The 17,367-nt window shown below is 40.4% G+C and overlaps 1 protein-coding gene across 5 annotated transcripts in view; it reads right to left on the reverse strand.

The window, feature by feature from the left end:
* Window positions 1–17,367, reverse strand: part of Fgf13 (fibroblast growth factor 13) — a 510,261-nt gene that overhangs the window by 191,869 nt on the left and 301,025 nt on the right. For 4 of the 5 annotated variants that reach the window (XM_047536986.1, XM_047536987.1, XM_047536988.1 and 1 more), the window contains exon 3: window positions 1,021–1,188. The exons of the other annotated variant lie outside the window; for it this stretch is intronic. In XM_047536986.1, the coding sequence (XP_047392942.1) occupies window positions 1,021–1,188 (168 nt within the window). The remainder of the gene's footprint in view (window positions 1–1,020; window positions 1,189–17,367) is intronic. 5 annotated transcript variants of the gene reach the window in all.

Here is a 17,367-nt window from a genome sequence, read left to right on the forward strand (position 1 = left end):
TCAGTGTTATTCATCGGAAAACTGCAATAGTATTTGATATGAGGGAAAGATGGGCTGTTATATAATAAGAATTTCAATAGCAAACATAATAATTGTCATCTTTGAAGTTGAAATACACACAGATGCAATAAAATTACTACATTTTATTTATACGTTATCAATTTGTTTTTGCAATATTGAGGTTTGCACCCAGGGCCTCACATATGCCAGGTAAGCACTCTGATACTGAGCCACATCCCCAGTCCTTCTGTATTTTATTTATAATGTGAAAAACAGTCCTGTCTGAAATGTGCAAAACTGTTGGAACAAATGCAAGATTATCTTCTGGTCAGGCAAGGTACTTCAGAGAGAGTTTTGTCACAAGGATTAGAATGAATACCTTATTAATCTGAGTTTAAGTAATAGCAAGCAGAGTTGTCCAAACCTGTACTTGAGCTGAAAAGAAGAACAAACTACTCATAGTCTCCTGCAGGCATGCATTTCACTATGGCAAAGTGCAACTGGACGTGCATTACATGGGAAGTCTGGACCCGCTTCAGCGAACTAAGTGGATCATGAGCATTCTTCCAGAGCAATGCAGAAGCTTTATGGAGTGGAGGAGAGTTAGAAAATTTGAAACAATCTTCTCATTATTTCATTTCAGAAGTGTCATTCCTCAGCTGACTGCTGCTTCAGGAATGCAAGGTGATAGGGAACAGACTTGGCCAGATGTTGGCTACAGGAGCAAGCAACGTTGCCAGCCAAAACCGGGCAGTGTCATGACACCAACTGAAAATGTTTCAGCTGCAAAAAGCAGGAGGATGCTGCGCGCTGTGCCAGAGATGATTGTTTTATACAGTGTCCCAACTGAGACTGCATAACACATTCACCGGCGAGCCAGGGGGCCTCCTAGTCATAGCAGGGGCCGAACAACACACAGCACACCAGAGGGCAATGCACAATCAAAAAGAAAAAAAAAAGGAGAGAGAGAAAGAAGAATGAGAGAAAACAAGCAAAAACACGCGTGTGTCGTCCACAAACCTTCGGGCTCTGTGTTCTCTTTGTGGTGTACTTGCTTCAGCGGGCAGCAGAAGATTTCGTGACACTTAGCACGAAAGGGGGACTCTTTTTTCTTTAATTCCGCAGATTGGATGGAATCTTGCCGTAACATAATGTATTCCTGTGTGCCAGGGGGGGCGTCATCCAGAACTGTGGTCACCACATAACAAAATGAACTCAAGTTAGAGCTTTATGAAAGCAGTGAACAACATAAACCAAACCTATACCCAGGGAAAGATTAATGAAACAACATTCATACCCAAGTTTCAAAGAAACACTTTAAATAACTTGGTGATTTTATTTGTAGGGAATGAGTTTAAAATACTAAAGTCCTGGAGATAGCTACTCAATTATGTATACCTGTATGGATAGTATGATCAAAATTTAATAGTTTTTTTTAATTTACTTATTTTTGTTACCAGGGATAGAACACAGGGTGCTTAACCACTAAGGTACATCCCCAGTCATTTTAATTTTTTTTTTTATTTAGAGACAGGGTCTCACTAAGTTGCTTATGGCTTTGCTAAGTTGCTGAGGCTGCCTTTGGTATTGCAATCCTCCTGCCTCAGCCTCCTGAGCTGCTGGGATTACAGATGTGCTCCACCACACCTGGTGCAATTTAACCTGCAATAAATAAAATATCTTAATTATCCATAGCCATGCTGTATGTAAATAAACACCATGTAGAGCTCACGTGCTTCCATTTGAGATGCAGTATAAACATTTACAGATGAAACTGTCTAATGTTGACCAATTATCTGTGAGTTAACTTAAGGTTCTTGGTCTGCTCTTGGTGACGGCCTGACTTCCAAGAGGTGTGTACTAAGTCTGCAGAGAATGGAGGATTCTGCTCTTTGGTTTCTCAAGAGAACTGGGGCCATGATAAATGCCCTTCAGATGTTCAAAAGCCTTTATGAAGGGCAGAGATTCTGGCTGATGGCCCAATAATCAACCATGGATCAAAGAGCTACCTTATTGGATTGTGGAAGAGCAGGACCTGGTTTACTAATATGGGCCTTTTAGATACACACAAGGCTCCTCTCAGTCTGCCTTTTCTTTCTAGGTCCATGTGTGTTTCCTAAGTAGGCCTATGGAGCACTAGAGGTTTTTCTCTGCAAAACCCAGATGGCTGCCTTTATAGGGTCCACTGCTACATTCTATAGTCTGAAAACCTCCCACCAAAGTGGGTGCAAATTTGATCTGCATTTGCAGAAACAGGGAACAAACCCCAGAATGAATTTTTTTTCTCTTTCACACTCTTCCCAGTGAGGCTATTCCCTTTCACCAGGAGTGAGTCAGTGCCTGCAAAGCTGTGATTAATGATTTGCTGACTCATTCTTGTCCCCCAAATGTATACACTTAACATGCATTTAGGAGGACTGACACCACCAGCAGATTTCTTATGGGGAGACTAATGCTGTGGTGTTTGTAAAAAGTAAGCGGTTTATAGCTGAATTTAGATGGGATCTGAAGTTTCTGCATTTGGCAAAACATTCCTGACTCACTGGCTGGGATTTTAATGGGCTTTAAGAACTTCCTTTCATATGGGGGGCGGGTGGCATAAAAACCAACATAACTTTTAAATTCATATTATGAGTTTGGAACAAGTTCTTGATAGATTGCCTGTATTTGGAATCATTGTCATCCTTTATAAGTCATTAAATTATGCAAGAAAGTGATGAATATTTTAGTTCTCTATTTTGTTCTAACAATCAGTGGCAGTAATCAAAAATATTCTATAGATACACCAGCATAGCTTTTCCCAGCACAGAGTTCCCTTCATCTACTAGGGATGTTACTACAACTTTTTAGGATCTTGTTGTGGAATACACATCTTTGCTAGCAACAGCTGCTGTTCAAAACATGTGCAAACATTTCCTGCCATGAGCAGATAGTTATGATAATATAGACACTTATCAAATTCCAGTATCACAGCTGAAGACAAATTCTGATTTTTACCATCCAAAATATTTAAAGAAAACTCCCAAATTAGAACACATAAAAAAAAAAAAACCATGATTATATGAAAACTGAGAAATTCCATTTTCAAGAAGTGCTATATAGAAAACACATTTTAAGATTAAAGGGCAATTGGAGGATAAAAACGAAAAAATGACTTTTGGAGATTGCACAGGAAAGTTGTTGCTCAGGAACACATGATGTACGTATTGGTAAATTGTCTTCCATTTTCATTGTTCAATAGCAACAATGATGTCACAAACAGGCATTTCTGGAGATTAATGGTGGACCAAAGCTAATAGCCTTTGGCTGACTCTCCAGCCATCAGCTTTTCCCAGCTGGTCATTAATTCCCAGAAAATGCCTTACACTGCCATCATTATTGTTTAATTAGATACAACTGGTTATCTGTACCATACAACAAAATTCTAGCAAAATCTGCATGCTGACTGATACAAGGGCTAACCCCAAAATTCATCATGATGGAGAAAGCATGAAGGTCACGAAAGTGCAGGATAATTGTATACCACAAAATTCCCTCTCTCTCCTGTTATTTCTAAACTGAATTTAGCAAGTGCAAAAGGTGCCAAGATGAGAGCATTTAAGGAGCCATCTGAGTAATAACCACAGGCACAGAACATTTCCTTGAAAATCGTGAACATCTGGGAGTTAATGGCTCAGCTTTGGGTCACAGGCTGTCTCTCTACTCAATGCCTCAAACATCAGTTAAGTCAGGCAACACAGAAAAAAATAAAGAATACCCAAACTAACATAGAAATATTTTGGATTTTCTAACCAGAAATGGCATTGTATAAGCAATAACTCAGTTGAATCTATAAAATCTCTAACCTTAAAGTATTTTGGAGGAAAACTAAAACTATTATATCAAATCCTCTTATTCCCAGGACTGTCAGGTGGGAGAATGGCTGTATGTGCAGTGCAGAGCAACAGGAGAGAAAGGGGATTTCCCGCAGGATACCAGCACTAAGGCAGGTGGGTAACTTTGTTCTACTTCCCTAAGGAAGGGATGAAGATACTGGACTTCCAAGAATCACCAGTTCTAGAAAAATGAAGGAGTTACAAAGAAGTCAGCTCCTCAGAAGAGGGAAAATGAGAATCTTCTTTTCCTAGATTATTCCACTGTTCTCAGCCAGTTCCCTGCTTCTAATAAATTCCCTTCTTGCCCACAACCTCTACTCTTACTCCTGCCTCCATTCATTGGAACCAGTGAGGCCTCTTGCTCTTTCCAACAATAGATTTGTCCAATTCTGGTGGGGTGGAGGGTCAAAAATCTCCACTGAGTAGGTAGACACTGGGATTATACAAAGCTTCCTCCTCTTTCAGAGGTTCAGCTTGACTTTGACAGATAAGGTGGTAACAGGGGCTCAGAGTTGGTTTCTGAATCCAGGAGACCCATCCTTTTCAAAAGGCTGCTGAGCCCCATGAGAACCGCAGCAAAGTGGTATGCCTCCAGGGAATTTTCACCGACAAAGCAGCACCCCCAGTCTTGACCACACAACCCACCCTCTCAGGATTCCAAAGTGCCACAAGAGTAGCACGGGGTTAGAAGAGACAAGTGCACACATGCAAATCCACACATTCACAGACACACAGACACTGACAGGTGGCATACTCAGACACAGAGGTGACAAGAATAAGTGACCTTAGTGATGGAATGATAGTCATGAGCACAACTTATGAAGGAGCTTGTTCTCATTACAAAAAGGGTTCTATCAATTAAGCATTAGGTGGGTAAGCCTGCATCTAGATTTTGTTTCTCAGCAGAAACTTTGGACTGATACAGAACCATCCCCACTCTTCAGCAGACTTCTCACCAATTACCAAAATCAAGGACAGGGACAAGGAGCAGCCATGATAAGAGAATTTGGTAGAGTCCAAGCCTGCTGACCTGGTCTAAGATACTCATACTCACAGAAATAGTCCCATTTCAATCTAGGATCCAATTTATAGCAGTACTTAACCTCTGATAAATATTTAAAATTTCCATGTACTATATCTTTGAAATGCATTTTTGTTTGCTTTTTACACGACTGGGGAATGAACCCAGGGCTTCACAAATGCTAGGCAAAGCACTCTACCACTGAGTCACATTCTGAGTGCATTTTATTTTTTTATTTTGAAACAGGGTCTCCCCAAATTGCCCAGTCTGGCTTTGAACTTGCGATCGTCCTGCTGTAGCTTCCCAAGTAGATGGGATTGTAGGCATGCAATGCCATACTTGGTTGAAATATACTTTAATTAAAAAGTTCATCATTTATCTTTCCATATTTAGTAAGTCTAGCTCTTGCTTTATAAAATTATATCAACAAATATTGATATAAAACAGTACCCACAAATTTAGTAATATGATGTAATCCTCTATGTCATTCCAAACAATCTCTTTAGAGATAATTTAACGCAAACTTTTTGTCTTAAAAAAAGGAAAATATGGCTTAGGAAGGAGAAATGGCTTGAAAAACTCACACAGTAAGTTATTGGAAAAACCCAGCCCAGAAACCAGGATTCTGGCGTGTTTGCCAGAAAGTCCAATTGTATACTACTTTGTAAAAGTTTCAATATATTGATAGTGATCAGGTCTTTTGGAATGTCTTAACTTCCATGATTACCTCTATCTAAAACCAATTTTCTTTCTTTATTTAAAGACAGAAAAGTAAGCAGAGACAGTCTAGGAAATAATTTAGACAATGCCAGAAAAGGCACTTTCCCTGTCACCAGGCCACTGTAATTCGCAGGGTTTACTAGCATCAAGCTGGCAACAGTTAACAAGCCCTAAATTATTTGATGGTGCTATGTTTTGGTTTTTGTTTTTTTGTTTGTTTGTTTTTAAATTAACTCTTCACAAAGAGGACTCAACATAATTAATGATACATGATTTTAAATCAAAGCAAATCTAGGATCACCAGGGCAATGGAAATGAATACAGTAATGAGACTACCAAAGTTATTAGACATATATTAGTGATTCCAACCAGAAAATACTTAAAAAAATTCTATGAAACAGAAAATATGACATAATATACAGATTACCAAATGTCCTCATGTAATCAGAAAAAAAGTGAGAAGAAAATACACTAATTACTAGTCTTCCATGTCACTGAGCACCTGTCATGCTGAAAAGTACATAAAACCACAGGATCCGTTAACTGAAGAGTCACATTCCGCCTCCCTCCCTATCTATTTATCTATAAATAATATTAAGCTTTATTGCCACAGTGGACACTATCAAGAAGGCAGGTTTAAATATGCATGAATAACTTAAGTAAATAAGTCAACAAAGAGAAGAATGATAATAGTCATTAAAGTTGGTGAAGGTGGACATAACTTTGAAATATTTGTTGACATTTTAGTTATATTCTGCTTTATAATCCCCACCATTCTCTATCCAGTCCCCCATGCACTTGTAGGTCTTCTTCTACCCCATCTTTCTTCATGTCGTTCTGCTCTTTTCAGAGTAGAATGAAAGGCGAATGTCTTACCCTGGTGCCCATTCCCCCTAAACCTCCTCAATTCCATTATATGCCTTCTTCTTGCTCATACTAGATTCCATTAGTCTCTAAACTATGTTGGACTTTATCTTGCCTCAAGGCCTTGGACTTGCTGTTCCCTCTAACTGCCCTTCTATGTACTTCAAGGTTCTACTGGAATGTACCCTTTATAAATGCCTTTCTAGAAGTGCGCTTGTCAGGATAATTATTTCATCTATCTATCTATCTATCTATCTATCTATCTATCTATCTATCTATCTATCTGTTTTGTCTGACTCTCAACATACGAAGTATAAGCACCCTCAGTTTGGAATATTTTATATCTCCTTTACCATATTATTTATGGGGTCCAGGACAGGGCCTCACTCCAAGCTCACATTCAAAGAATTCTCATTAGTCTACTGAAAGATGCTCTCCTTCACTCACCCTTCCCACAATACAAATGGTAAACTTCCTCTTCTAATTGTTAATTTCCATATAACATTTTATTAAATTTATCTTGTGATGCCGTGGGACAGCTTTTAGGTCAACATTGTGGGCTTTTACTGAAAACTTAGAAGAATAATCACTTTCACATATATGCCTAGAATGTTCCCTAAGAACCATGTTTCAGTCTCTTTGGAGAACACCTTTGTTTTGCAAATGGCCTAAAACACTTTGCATATGGTAATTTTATATGCACAAAATGAGTTCCTTCTAAGGATAGTCATGCCTCCCTTGAACATGTACATTAAGGAGTAGGAATAAATGGAAAGAGCACATTGCCTGGCATGTAGCAGGCACAAAGTAAGGGGGTGCTTCAGTGGAGGAAATGACATCCATGCCAGAGATGAGACTGCTGAGCCTGGCATTCTGGTTTGAAAATCAGTATCCCCAGCCCTACTCAACACTTTCTGTATGACCTCTGGAATTCCACTTTACTGCTCTGATCCTCAAATTCCTCATATCAGAAAAAAGAGATTTGGATTGGACTAGGGTTTCACAACATTGAACACTGGTACTTTGACCATTGGGGCCTAATAAATCTTTGTTGTAGGGTGCTGTTCTGTGCCTTGTGGGATGAGCAGCATCCCTAACTTCCACATGCTAGGTGCCAGTAGCACCCTCCCCAGGTGTGACAGTCAAAAATGTTTACAGACATTGCCAAATGACTCCGACCATACCCACTGAAGCCATAATTGGCTTAATGGAGAATCAGTGAACTTGAAGATGGTAGTCCTTCTAACCTACAGTCCTCTTTGTTGCACTATTCCAGAAGTCCCTTTGTGACACTCAGAGATGCTCAGCATCCTCCAAGACATAGCAGTTCCATTCAAGGGAGCTTGGCCCACAAGGATGAGGAAAAGAATGGAATGCACTGGTGAGCATGCCAATCACCCAGGGAACAGAACCCCTCTGACTGGTAAAGTGGAAAGCCTTCCTGCCACACATCAGTAGAGCACTTAGTTTAGGGAAAAGGATTTCCCAACTGAGTGCCATTGGTTGGGACTCAGTGAGTATTCTCAAGGGCCTTCTGTGAACAATAGGTGGGGTCCAGTCAACCAAAGCCCTGACTTAGGTGGGAATTAGAAGCAAGATGGAGAAACTGGGGGAACCTTCTTTGGCATTATGACAGCAGCTTCCTCCAGCCCTGGCCTTCTCATCATGTAATGGCCCATGTACCCAGAGAGAATACATCTGCCTGCTGAAGACACAAATGGATCCATTAAGAAGAAAAGGGCAGCTTCAAACCAGCAGAGTGTGCTTCCAGGGGTCCTCTGCTGCAGCATAAATGACACACGTCTTATCCCTGCTATAATTTTAAGTATGTGAGAAGAATATGGCAAGATCAGAGAGAAGTACATTCTATCATAGAAAGCTGGGTATTGCTGTACATCTCAATGATATTGTTAGAAGAATTGACACTAGCCTGTAACTTTCAAGTTTTCTAGTCATATCTCATTGCACTACCCTTCCACAAATGCTGTTCAAGTACAATCAATTTGAAGCATGCAATGCACTCACCTAAAGGACTTGTTAAGACACAGAAGGCTAGGTACCACCCTCAGAATTACAGTTTGTAGTGATTTGGCATGGAGTCTGACAATGGGCATTTCTCATAAGTCCCCAGATGGTGACACTGCTGGGATCACACTTGGAGAACCAATATCTGCAAGATATCTGTTCTGGCGGGGTGCAATGGCACACACCTGTAATTCCAGCACCCTGGGAGGCTGAAGCAGGAAGATCTCGAGTTCAAAGCCAGCCTCAGCAAAAGCGAGGTGCTAAGCAACTCAGTGAGACCCTGTCTCAAAATAAAATACAAAATAGGCCTGGGGAAGTGGTTCAGTGGTTAAGTGCCCCTGAGTTCAATCTCAAGTACCCCGTCCCCCCCAAAAAAAGAAAGAAAAAATATATTTGCTCTGTCTCTCCTCAGTTACCTGTGCCTGTCTAAATTCTCTCTTGTCCAAGGCAAATACAATCCAAACCAGTGATTCTCAGCTGTGCCTCAGCATTAGAATCACCCGTGGGACTTTTAAAAACTAAAATACCCATGGTGGCAAGACAGACTAATTAAACCAGCATTTCCTGGCTGCAGCTTGAGCACTGGGAGGTTTTGAAGCTCCTCAGGTGTTTTGACTGCCTTGCCAGAGTTGAGAATAACCAATCCACATAAAGCTTTTCTTCACTCTCTCCAGTGAAAATTCCTTTCTCTTTTTCTCTGGAGGGCAGGTTCAGGCCCCTGATTATCTTTTCATTTCTATCTTTTCCTAGAGCTCAGTCCAGATTTGCCACCAATCCTTATGCAGTTGTGCAGTGGTGCTATTTACTGTGTAAAATGACACAAGCAGCCCCCTTCCAGCTTGAACCACCATGATAGATTACTCAGAGCTCTACTACAGCATTAGTCTAACAATGCTCTGTGTTCTGATCTTTAAAAATGAATATATCCTCACTAGCTAGTTTTATTTAACTCAATAAAACAAAACTCAGTTTTTCTTAATGTTCCTCAAGACCTTAGGCTGGTAAGTGAGTCACGACTTTGAACATGTGTCTTGCCCTGAAAGCAATCCATCTCTCCACTTTGGTCCCTCCTCATTAGTTCCTTCATGGGCTCCTCACCTTTAGGAGCCCATATGGAAACCTTTAGGGTTCATGAAGAACCATGTCAAACTTATATCAGCTGCAATCTTGGGGAAGTCAAAGTTCACAGGCACAAAAATGATAGCAGAAACTTAATAGGAAACTTTCTGGGGACTAGCTAGTTTAATATACAGGACCTTCTTCTTGGACATCATAAAAAAGGGAACTGGGGGGATATTTTCCAGAAATTGTTTCTTTAAATCCTACAATTTAGTGTTCTGATAGCTGCACAGTAAAATCACCTAGAGAGCTTTTAGAAAGTGTCCATACATGAGACCAACCTCCAGAGACTCTGGTTTAATTGGTCTATGTGTGGGGTTTGGGCCTTGGTAGTCTAATGAGTTCCCCAGGTGGTTCTAAGGTACACTGAAGGTGACAAAGCAATATGTCTAATTGAATGAGAAAGAGAAAAACCCACAAGTGTAAGCACACAATTAACTGCAAATATGTTTTCTGAAGAGAAAAAAGGAAAAGCTCTACAAGAAGCTAGGACTTTAAAGTGCCAGGCTCTTTGATCAAGTGTGGAATACAAATGGATCTCTCAAGGAGTAGTGCAGTAGGCTATCCTGCAAAGTCCTTGTAATCAACCTGTTCTGGTTTCAAATCATAGCCGGTACTCCTTACCATCGCCATGAATTTGGGCAAGTCATGTATTCTCTTTGGGACTGTTTCTTCCCCCATAAAATAGAGTGATAGCTATTTTTAAGTGTAGACCCTGGTCTCCCAAGTGAGAAGAAATATAATTGTTTTGAGGAAGCCAGTCACAATTCAACATTTTCAAAAAAAAAATACAGATAGCACTTTGAAAGAAATATGGCTCTTGCTTGTCAGTCAGCATGATGATCCATGAGCAGTACAGCCACCTTTTTTCTCCCCTGGGTCATTCTCCCTATTTTGGCTCAGAAACTAAAGTGAAGATCATGTGAAATTTTCTTTGGACCCTCTCTTCACTTTGGGTACCACCTGAGAGGTTATTAACATGCAGACTCTCAGCCCTGCCCATTCCAGATCAACAAAATTGGAATCCATATTTTCATAAGATTCTAAAGTGATTGCTATGCACAAAATTTGAGATACATCTAGCAAAGTGGTTGGCAGATAATTGCTACTAAGCATGGAGTCATTCATTCTCTCCTCAGACCAAACTTTTATTTGGGCAGAGTTAAACGTATATGCATGGGAACCCAGGCATGGGGTGCAAGAGGGAGCACCTCTGCCACCTACTGCATGATCCTGGACAAGTCAATTTCATACCTTTCACAGATGACACAACTGAATGACAACACTGGACTCCTTAGAGTTGTTTTACCAGTTAAAAACATAATGTATATAGCACAATGTCTAGACATTGTGTTATGGTTTAGATATTAGGTGTCCCCCAAAAGCTCATGTGTGAGACAATGCAGGAAATTTTAGAGGTGAAATGATTGGGTTATGAAATTCTTAAAACAATCGGAGCATTAATCTCCTGATAAGGACTAACTGGGTGGTAACTATAGGCAGGTCAGTTGTGGCTAGAGGAGGTGGGTCCCTGGGGGCATGCTTCTGGGGTTTATATTTTGTCCTTTTTGAGCAGAGCTCTCTCTGTTTCCTGATCATCATATCCGGATCTGCTTTTCTCCAACACACACTTCTGCCATAATGTTCTGTCTCAGACCCCAAGGAATGGAGTGAGCCATCTATAGACTGAGACCTCTGAAACCACGAGCCCCCAAAATGACTTTTTCCTGCTCTAATTGTTCTTGTAAGGTCTTTTGGTGACAGTGGTGAAAAATCGGACAAAAACATCATGATAGGTACTCCATATGTATTCAGAACTCCCTAAGTATCAAATGAGCCTGACCTTAAATTAACATTGATAATGTCTTTCACAAAGGGGAAAAACACCAACCACCTATATCCACACTGCTCCAGAAAAGTTTTTGCATGATCTTCACTTTACTATTTGGTCAAAATAGCAGGAATGACCCAGGGGAGAAAAAAGATGGCTGCATTTCTCATGGATTATCTGACTGACTGATGAGCCTAAGTCGTACTTCTTTCAAAATGCCATCTGGGATTTCTTGAAAATGTTTAATTGTGACTGACTTCATTGACAAATTTTATCAGGTCTCAAATGTCTTGTTATTAATGCAATGTGCTTCTGGCCCAATGTCCTAGGGACTGAAATACCCCTGTAGCTTTTACAGATTGCTTACAGACTGATTCCATGCATCAATTTTGTCCTAAATGCATCTTTCTCTAGGCATAATAATGGAGGTCACTGGCTTCATTCAAGGATAAGGTTTCCAGATAATGCACTGCTCTGCGTGTGTTGTTTCAGCCACCTCTGACCTGTGTGTGTGTGTGTGTGTGTGTGTGTGTGCGCACGCATGTGGTGCACGTGTGTGTCTTGACACATGCCTTTGCTTTTAACAGCTATTTGTATAGATGCTCCAGTTAGGCTCTCAAAGTGATGTCATAGCTACTCACAGAAACTTTTTGTGCTGAAATATTTCCAGTCTTTGATCTTAAGACCTTTTCAAGGAACATCACAGGCTAAATTGCTAGAGGAAGTCTATTTTCTCACCCTCAGTTGTTTCCATTTCTAGAGTACTCATCTCAGAGGACAGAGTTTTACATGCAAGTATACTCCCAAGTGCACTCTGAAGACGTATAGCCTGCCTAGGGCCCATGGACCTCCATATCACACCTCCTCACACACACACACAACACTGACAGGAGTCTTGCACTGTTCCTCCTCTCTATTCCTTTCACATTTGCACTTCAGGTTTCCAAACTAATCCCTGATGCAAATCTCATGGGCCAAGGAAGAAGTTTGCTCCTGGTGGTTGCCCCAAGCTTCCTAAGATATCTTGGGAGCTCATAAAATCCCACTTCACAGGCTCTGTTGACTGCCAGAAGTTCCTTGTCCTAGTACTTATAACTGGAAAATTATACTACAAGATTATTTGAAAATTAGATGATTGGTAGTGACTGTGCCATCTGGCTCACTTTTACTTCTCCAAAACTCTCCTCCCTCCAAAAGTATTGAAGAAGGAAACAAATTTTACTTTCTATCAGTCATGAAATGCTTCTAATTTTCAAGCAGGCAGAGTTCTCTTCCTTCCCTTGTGGCTGTTTTTTGTTCTCATATGTGTTTCTGTCACTTACTGGTGCTCACTTCAAACCCAGAGACATTGATTAAAAACAATCACTTGAGGGCTGGGGTTGTGGCTCAGTGGTAGAGCACTTGCCTGGCATGTGTGAGGCACTGGGTTCCATCCTCAGCACCACATACAAATAAAAAAATAAATTAAATAAAGGTATAAAAAATCACTTGAATACATTAGTGACCCATCTTGACTGAACCTTCGGCAGGAACCATAAAGCAAATACTAATGCATGGCACCAGCTATAAAAACATCTCTCAAAAATTATGAATCTTTGTATATCCTTGTGGCCTTGTGCTCCCAGGCTTTCCATGGAATAGGGCTGTGCTACTGATGAGAGTAGCCGTAAATGGATGAAGAAGGTTGAAAAAGAAGGGCAAGAGAAGCTTCTTCCAATTGATCAAGACATGAGTTCTGCTCCTCTCATTTCATATAAAATACAAACTGTTTACATTCTTTTCTCCCTAGTTAGTCACAAGCTGCACTCAAGCTCATCAAAAGGCAGTTAGTTCAATTTGGCCTTAAAGTCAAATTCATCAATGTGGAAGCTCAAATGGTCCTCAGCATCTCCAGGAAGTGCAGTTCTCTACCTATATGCTAAGGAATTTGACCCCCTTAGATAGTTAAAAGAAGCACATTTTAGCTAATGGAAAGCACCAGAACATAGTAGCTCCCAATTAAAATAATTGAAATACAGAAAATAGTTCTAATAAAGAAAGAAACATTCCAATTAGATGGGTGCTTTTCTTTTCACTCACGCCTGCCACCTCTGCTAACTCCCCATTCAGTAAACAGAGCTAGTGTTGCTTCTCAGGAATTCCTGCAGGGAATTCAGATGGAAGAATATATTGTGCCAGGTTAGAACCCACTCCAAATTTGTTTGAGAAGAATTTTTAAGCAAATGGTATTTGAGTTTGTTTATACTTGGCAGCATTTCTGTTTAAGAAAAAGGCATTACGATTATTTTAAAAGCCTTGAGCCATCAAATGTCCTTAAAATAGCATTTAATGATTTAGTTGTAAATGAATCATAAGTACTTAGAGTTAACTTCCCCCTCATTCCCTGTAAACCCAGCTGGTTTGGTGAGGTTTTAGCCAAGGAGCACTTGGTCTCCTTTTTCTATTTAAAGGTAAGATTTTCCAAGGTAGGCTCTAAGCTGGGTTTGGAACTCAGATATAGAACAAAGGGAATACTCCAATTATGTTTTAAAACCAGTAAAATAGAATTCCTGATATTTACCACCTATTTTCACAAGTCACATTCAATATTGGCAACAACCCATGAGGCAGATAATATTATTGTTCTCATTTGATACACAGAAATCTGAATGTCAATGAGGTTAAGGAACACTTTCCAAGTAACCCAGCTGTCAAGATGGAAAGCTGGAACCCAAACCCAGCCCATACCACATCACCAGACCCTATCACATAATCATTTGTCCATCTGTGGTAGGCTCAATAATGGCCCCTTCAAAATGCTCAACTTCTAATCCCTGGAGCCTGTGACTGTGTTACCTTAGGCAAAAGGTGGATTTAAGGTTGCTAATCACTTGATTTTTAAATGAAGGGAAATTAGATTCAATTATCCAAGTAGACCCAATGTAATCACATGAAGTCTTCAAATCAAACGAGGGAGGTAGAAGAGTATGTGAAAGAGATAAAAAGGAAAAAGAGGCAGGAGAAATGAGAAGACTTGCTTTGTTTGCCACCGGCACCTCTGAAGATGGAGGAAGGGGGCCATGAGCTGAGGAATACACATTCACTTGAAGAGCTGGGAATGGCTCTCAGTTGACAATTAGTAAGGGAAGAGGAAGCTCTGTCCTATGAGGAGTTGAATTTTGCTAAAGACAAAAATGAGCCTCTAAAAATGGGATGCAGCTCTTCCAAGACCTTTTGCCCTGGGGAGAGGTGTGTCTGAAATGTAAGAATTAGATATCTGTGGTTTGAGCCACTAAATTTATTATAACATGTTATGGCAGCAACTGGAAACTAATACAATATTCAAATGTTAACACTAAAAAACTAAATATGTTCTAAAGCCTGTAAATCATCTGTAGCTATTTTAATGACAATAACCAAATATTATATGTGTAATTTGTATATCTTCACCATCTTTAACCTAAGAAGAAAAGTTACTTCCTTTAAGGTTTTCTGTTTCCATTTCCTCCCATAACACTTTCAACTTTATTTCAATACTGGGAACTTAATATATATCATACAACATTCAAGACTTTAGGAATACAAAAGATATGAAAAAGAGCTTGGCAAAAATACCTAGTTCTCATGGATTTCATACTTTGGCAGGGAACAGTAAACAGAATACACAAATCACTAAGGTGATACCATCAAGGATCTTGGAGTCCCTAATTGGAAGTGAACCACTGGGAATTGCTGTGAGACCCATGTGAGAAACTTTTATGAGTTAAGCACCTAATATGTCAGCTAGCTTTCTGTAACTACAGTATATTTTAGTGTCATAAAAACAATATAGAATACCTCACTGAGAAGGAATTATCCAAGCACAGGCCTTGAGGAAGTGCAAAAGAGAGTGAGCCGTGGAGATATCAAGGGCAAGAGTGTCACCAGCAGAGGGATCAAAAAAACAAAGGTCCTGAGATAAGAGTGTGAATGACAGCAGGGCCTAGAGGTGCACTCCTGTAATCCCAGAGACTTGGGAGGCTGTAAATTTGGATTAAGAGAGTGAAGGGGACACTGGAATGAGATGAGATCATAAAGGGAACAGGAAGGCTGTTTATGTGGACCATCACTAGATTATCTCTAAATCCTAATACAATGTTAATGCCATGGAAATCATTGTTATCCTGTGCCATTTAGGGAATACTGACAAGAAAAAGTCTACACGTGTTCAGTATGGACACATTTTTCTCGAATGTTTTTGATTGGTAGTTGGTTAATGTGCAGGAGAGGAACCTGCAGGTATGAAACCCATGGATATGGAAAGCCAACCATATTTTATTCTGTCTTTATGCCAAAGGTTCCACCAAACAAATATGACACTTCAGGTGCTAGGGAGGGAAATTAATGGTGGGAAAGTCAATTTGGAAGCCAGGTGCTTGGGTTCCTAGCCCAACTGACCTGCTGTTCTTCATTGTTTAAGTCCAGATATCCTGAAGCAGAGTTGACCACATCACCTCAGAAATCTGTTCCTAAGCTTAAGTGGGGTGGGGAAATCCTTTCCTCTCCTTGATGCTTTCTTCAATATGAAATTCACTAACCTAACATTTCTGCCTTTCTCTGGTCCCATTATTCACTTTTTTCTGAAAGCAGTAGACTGAAGCGGTGAGGTTTTAAAAGAGAAACGAGCATTCATAGCCAGTTGCTTCCTTTTTCGGTTGGCCTTAGTTTCATAGGTGGAGAGCCTGGGTCAGGTAGGTTGGGAGAGGAAGACAGGGGTAAGCTGTGACTCAATTGTCTGCAACCAGGTAGCTCTGTCTAATTCACAAAGTCTATTCCCCAACACTAACTTTATTAGAAATACAGATGATAGTTTGCTTTCCATATACCATTCTGTTTTGACTCATTTCCTAATTTGTTCACAATTTGGACAGAGGAGTAAGAAAGTGTTTGGGGTTGTGTTTTTTTTTTCTTTTTTTCTTTTGGTCCCCATACCTCCCAGCAATATTTGTGAATGCTCACAATCATAGCCTTCGGGATTACTGGAGAAGTCTCCAACATCTCCACTGTCAACCTCTGCTGACCAATCTGGCTCTGACCCACTGTCTTTGTAGCTAAGATCAGTAGCAGAGACCGTCACTCCCAGACCAAGAAAAGCAGCAGGAAGGAATGAGGGAAAGTCTGGGTAGTAGGAAGGGATACGATGAGTGACTGCCAGTGGCACATAAATGTATGTTATCACATACATTTAAAAATGTTCTTCTGCTGGTCTGGAAATCACTAGTTACTGACTGATGTTGCTGTAGTCCCACAGGAATCTCTGTCAAAAGCCCTGATTCAGAGCAGCAGCTGGGGAAAGATCATGCCAGACACACATGGGAACAGGGACACTAAGCAAGGGGCAAATGCAACTGTGAACACATTCCTCTGGAATTGCATTGAAGCCAAGTGTCCACACCAGGAGGCAGCAGGAGCTTCACGAATCTGACCTCCCTGTCTTTCTTTATCTGATAGCCTTTGACAGTTCCTCACTGACATACCTCCAAGTTTTGCATTTGTTAGATATATAGCAAAAACCTGGTCATTTGGGCAGTACCTGTTGCTGTCATCTAGAAATTGAAATATGCCACTCTTCCCAAGCTTGACAAATAGCTGGGGGAGTGGAACCACTTCCCAGTTCTCATACTAAAGATGGCCCTCTGCATCCTCCTTAATGGATGATGAAGAGGAGTTCCAAACTGCTTTTGGAAAAGCCGGGGCAAATGTTCTACATAAATTCTCTCCCAGCCAAATGGATATATAATTGCTGAGCGGTTGAACAGATAGTTTTAGAGTTCCTCTGACATGCAGAAGAATCACAATCCTTTTAGAGTCATTTAGAGAGTGGTTTGCTCCTCTTTTCTTTCCCCATGTCTTTGTATAACACCTGTTTAACTGACAACTGTTCCAAGACAAGC

The sequence above is a fragment of the Sciurus carolinensis genome, chromosome X (genome assembly GCF_902686445.1).
Source record: "Sciurus carolinensis chromosome X, mSciCar1.2, whole genome shotgun sequence".
Classification (NCBI taxonomy): Eukaryota; Metazoa; Chordata; class Mammalia; order Rodentia; family Sciuridae; genus Sciurus; species Sciurus carolinensis.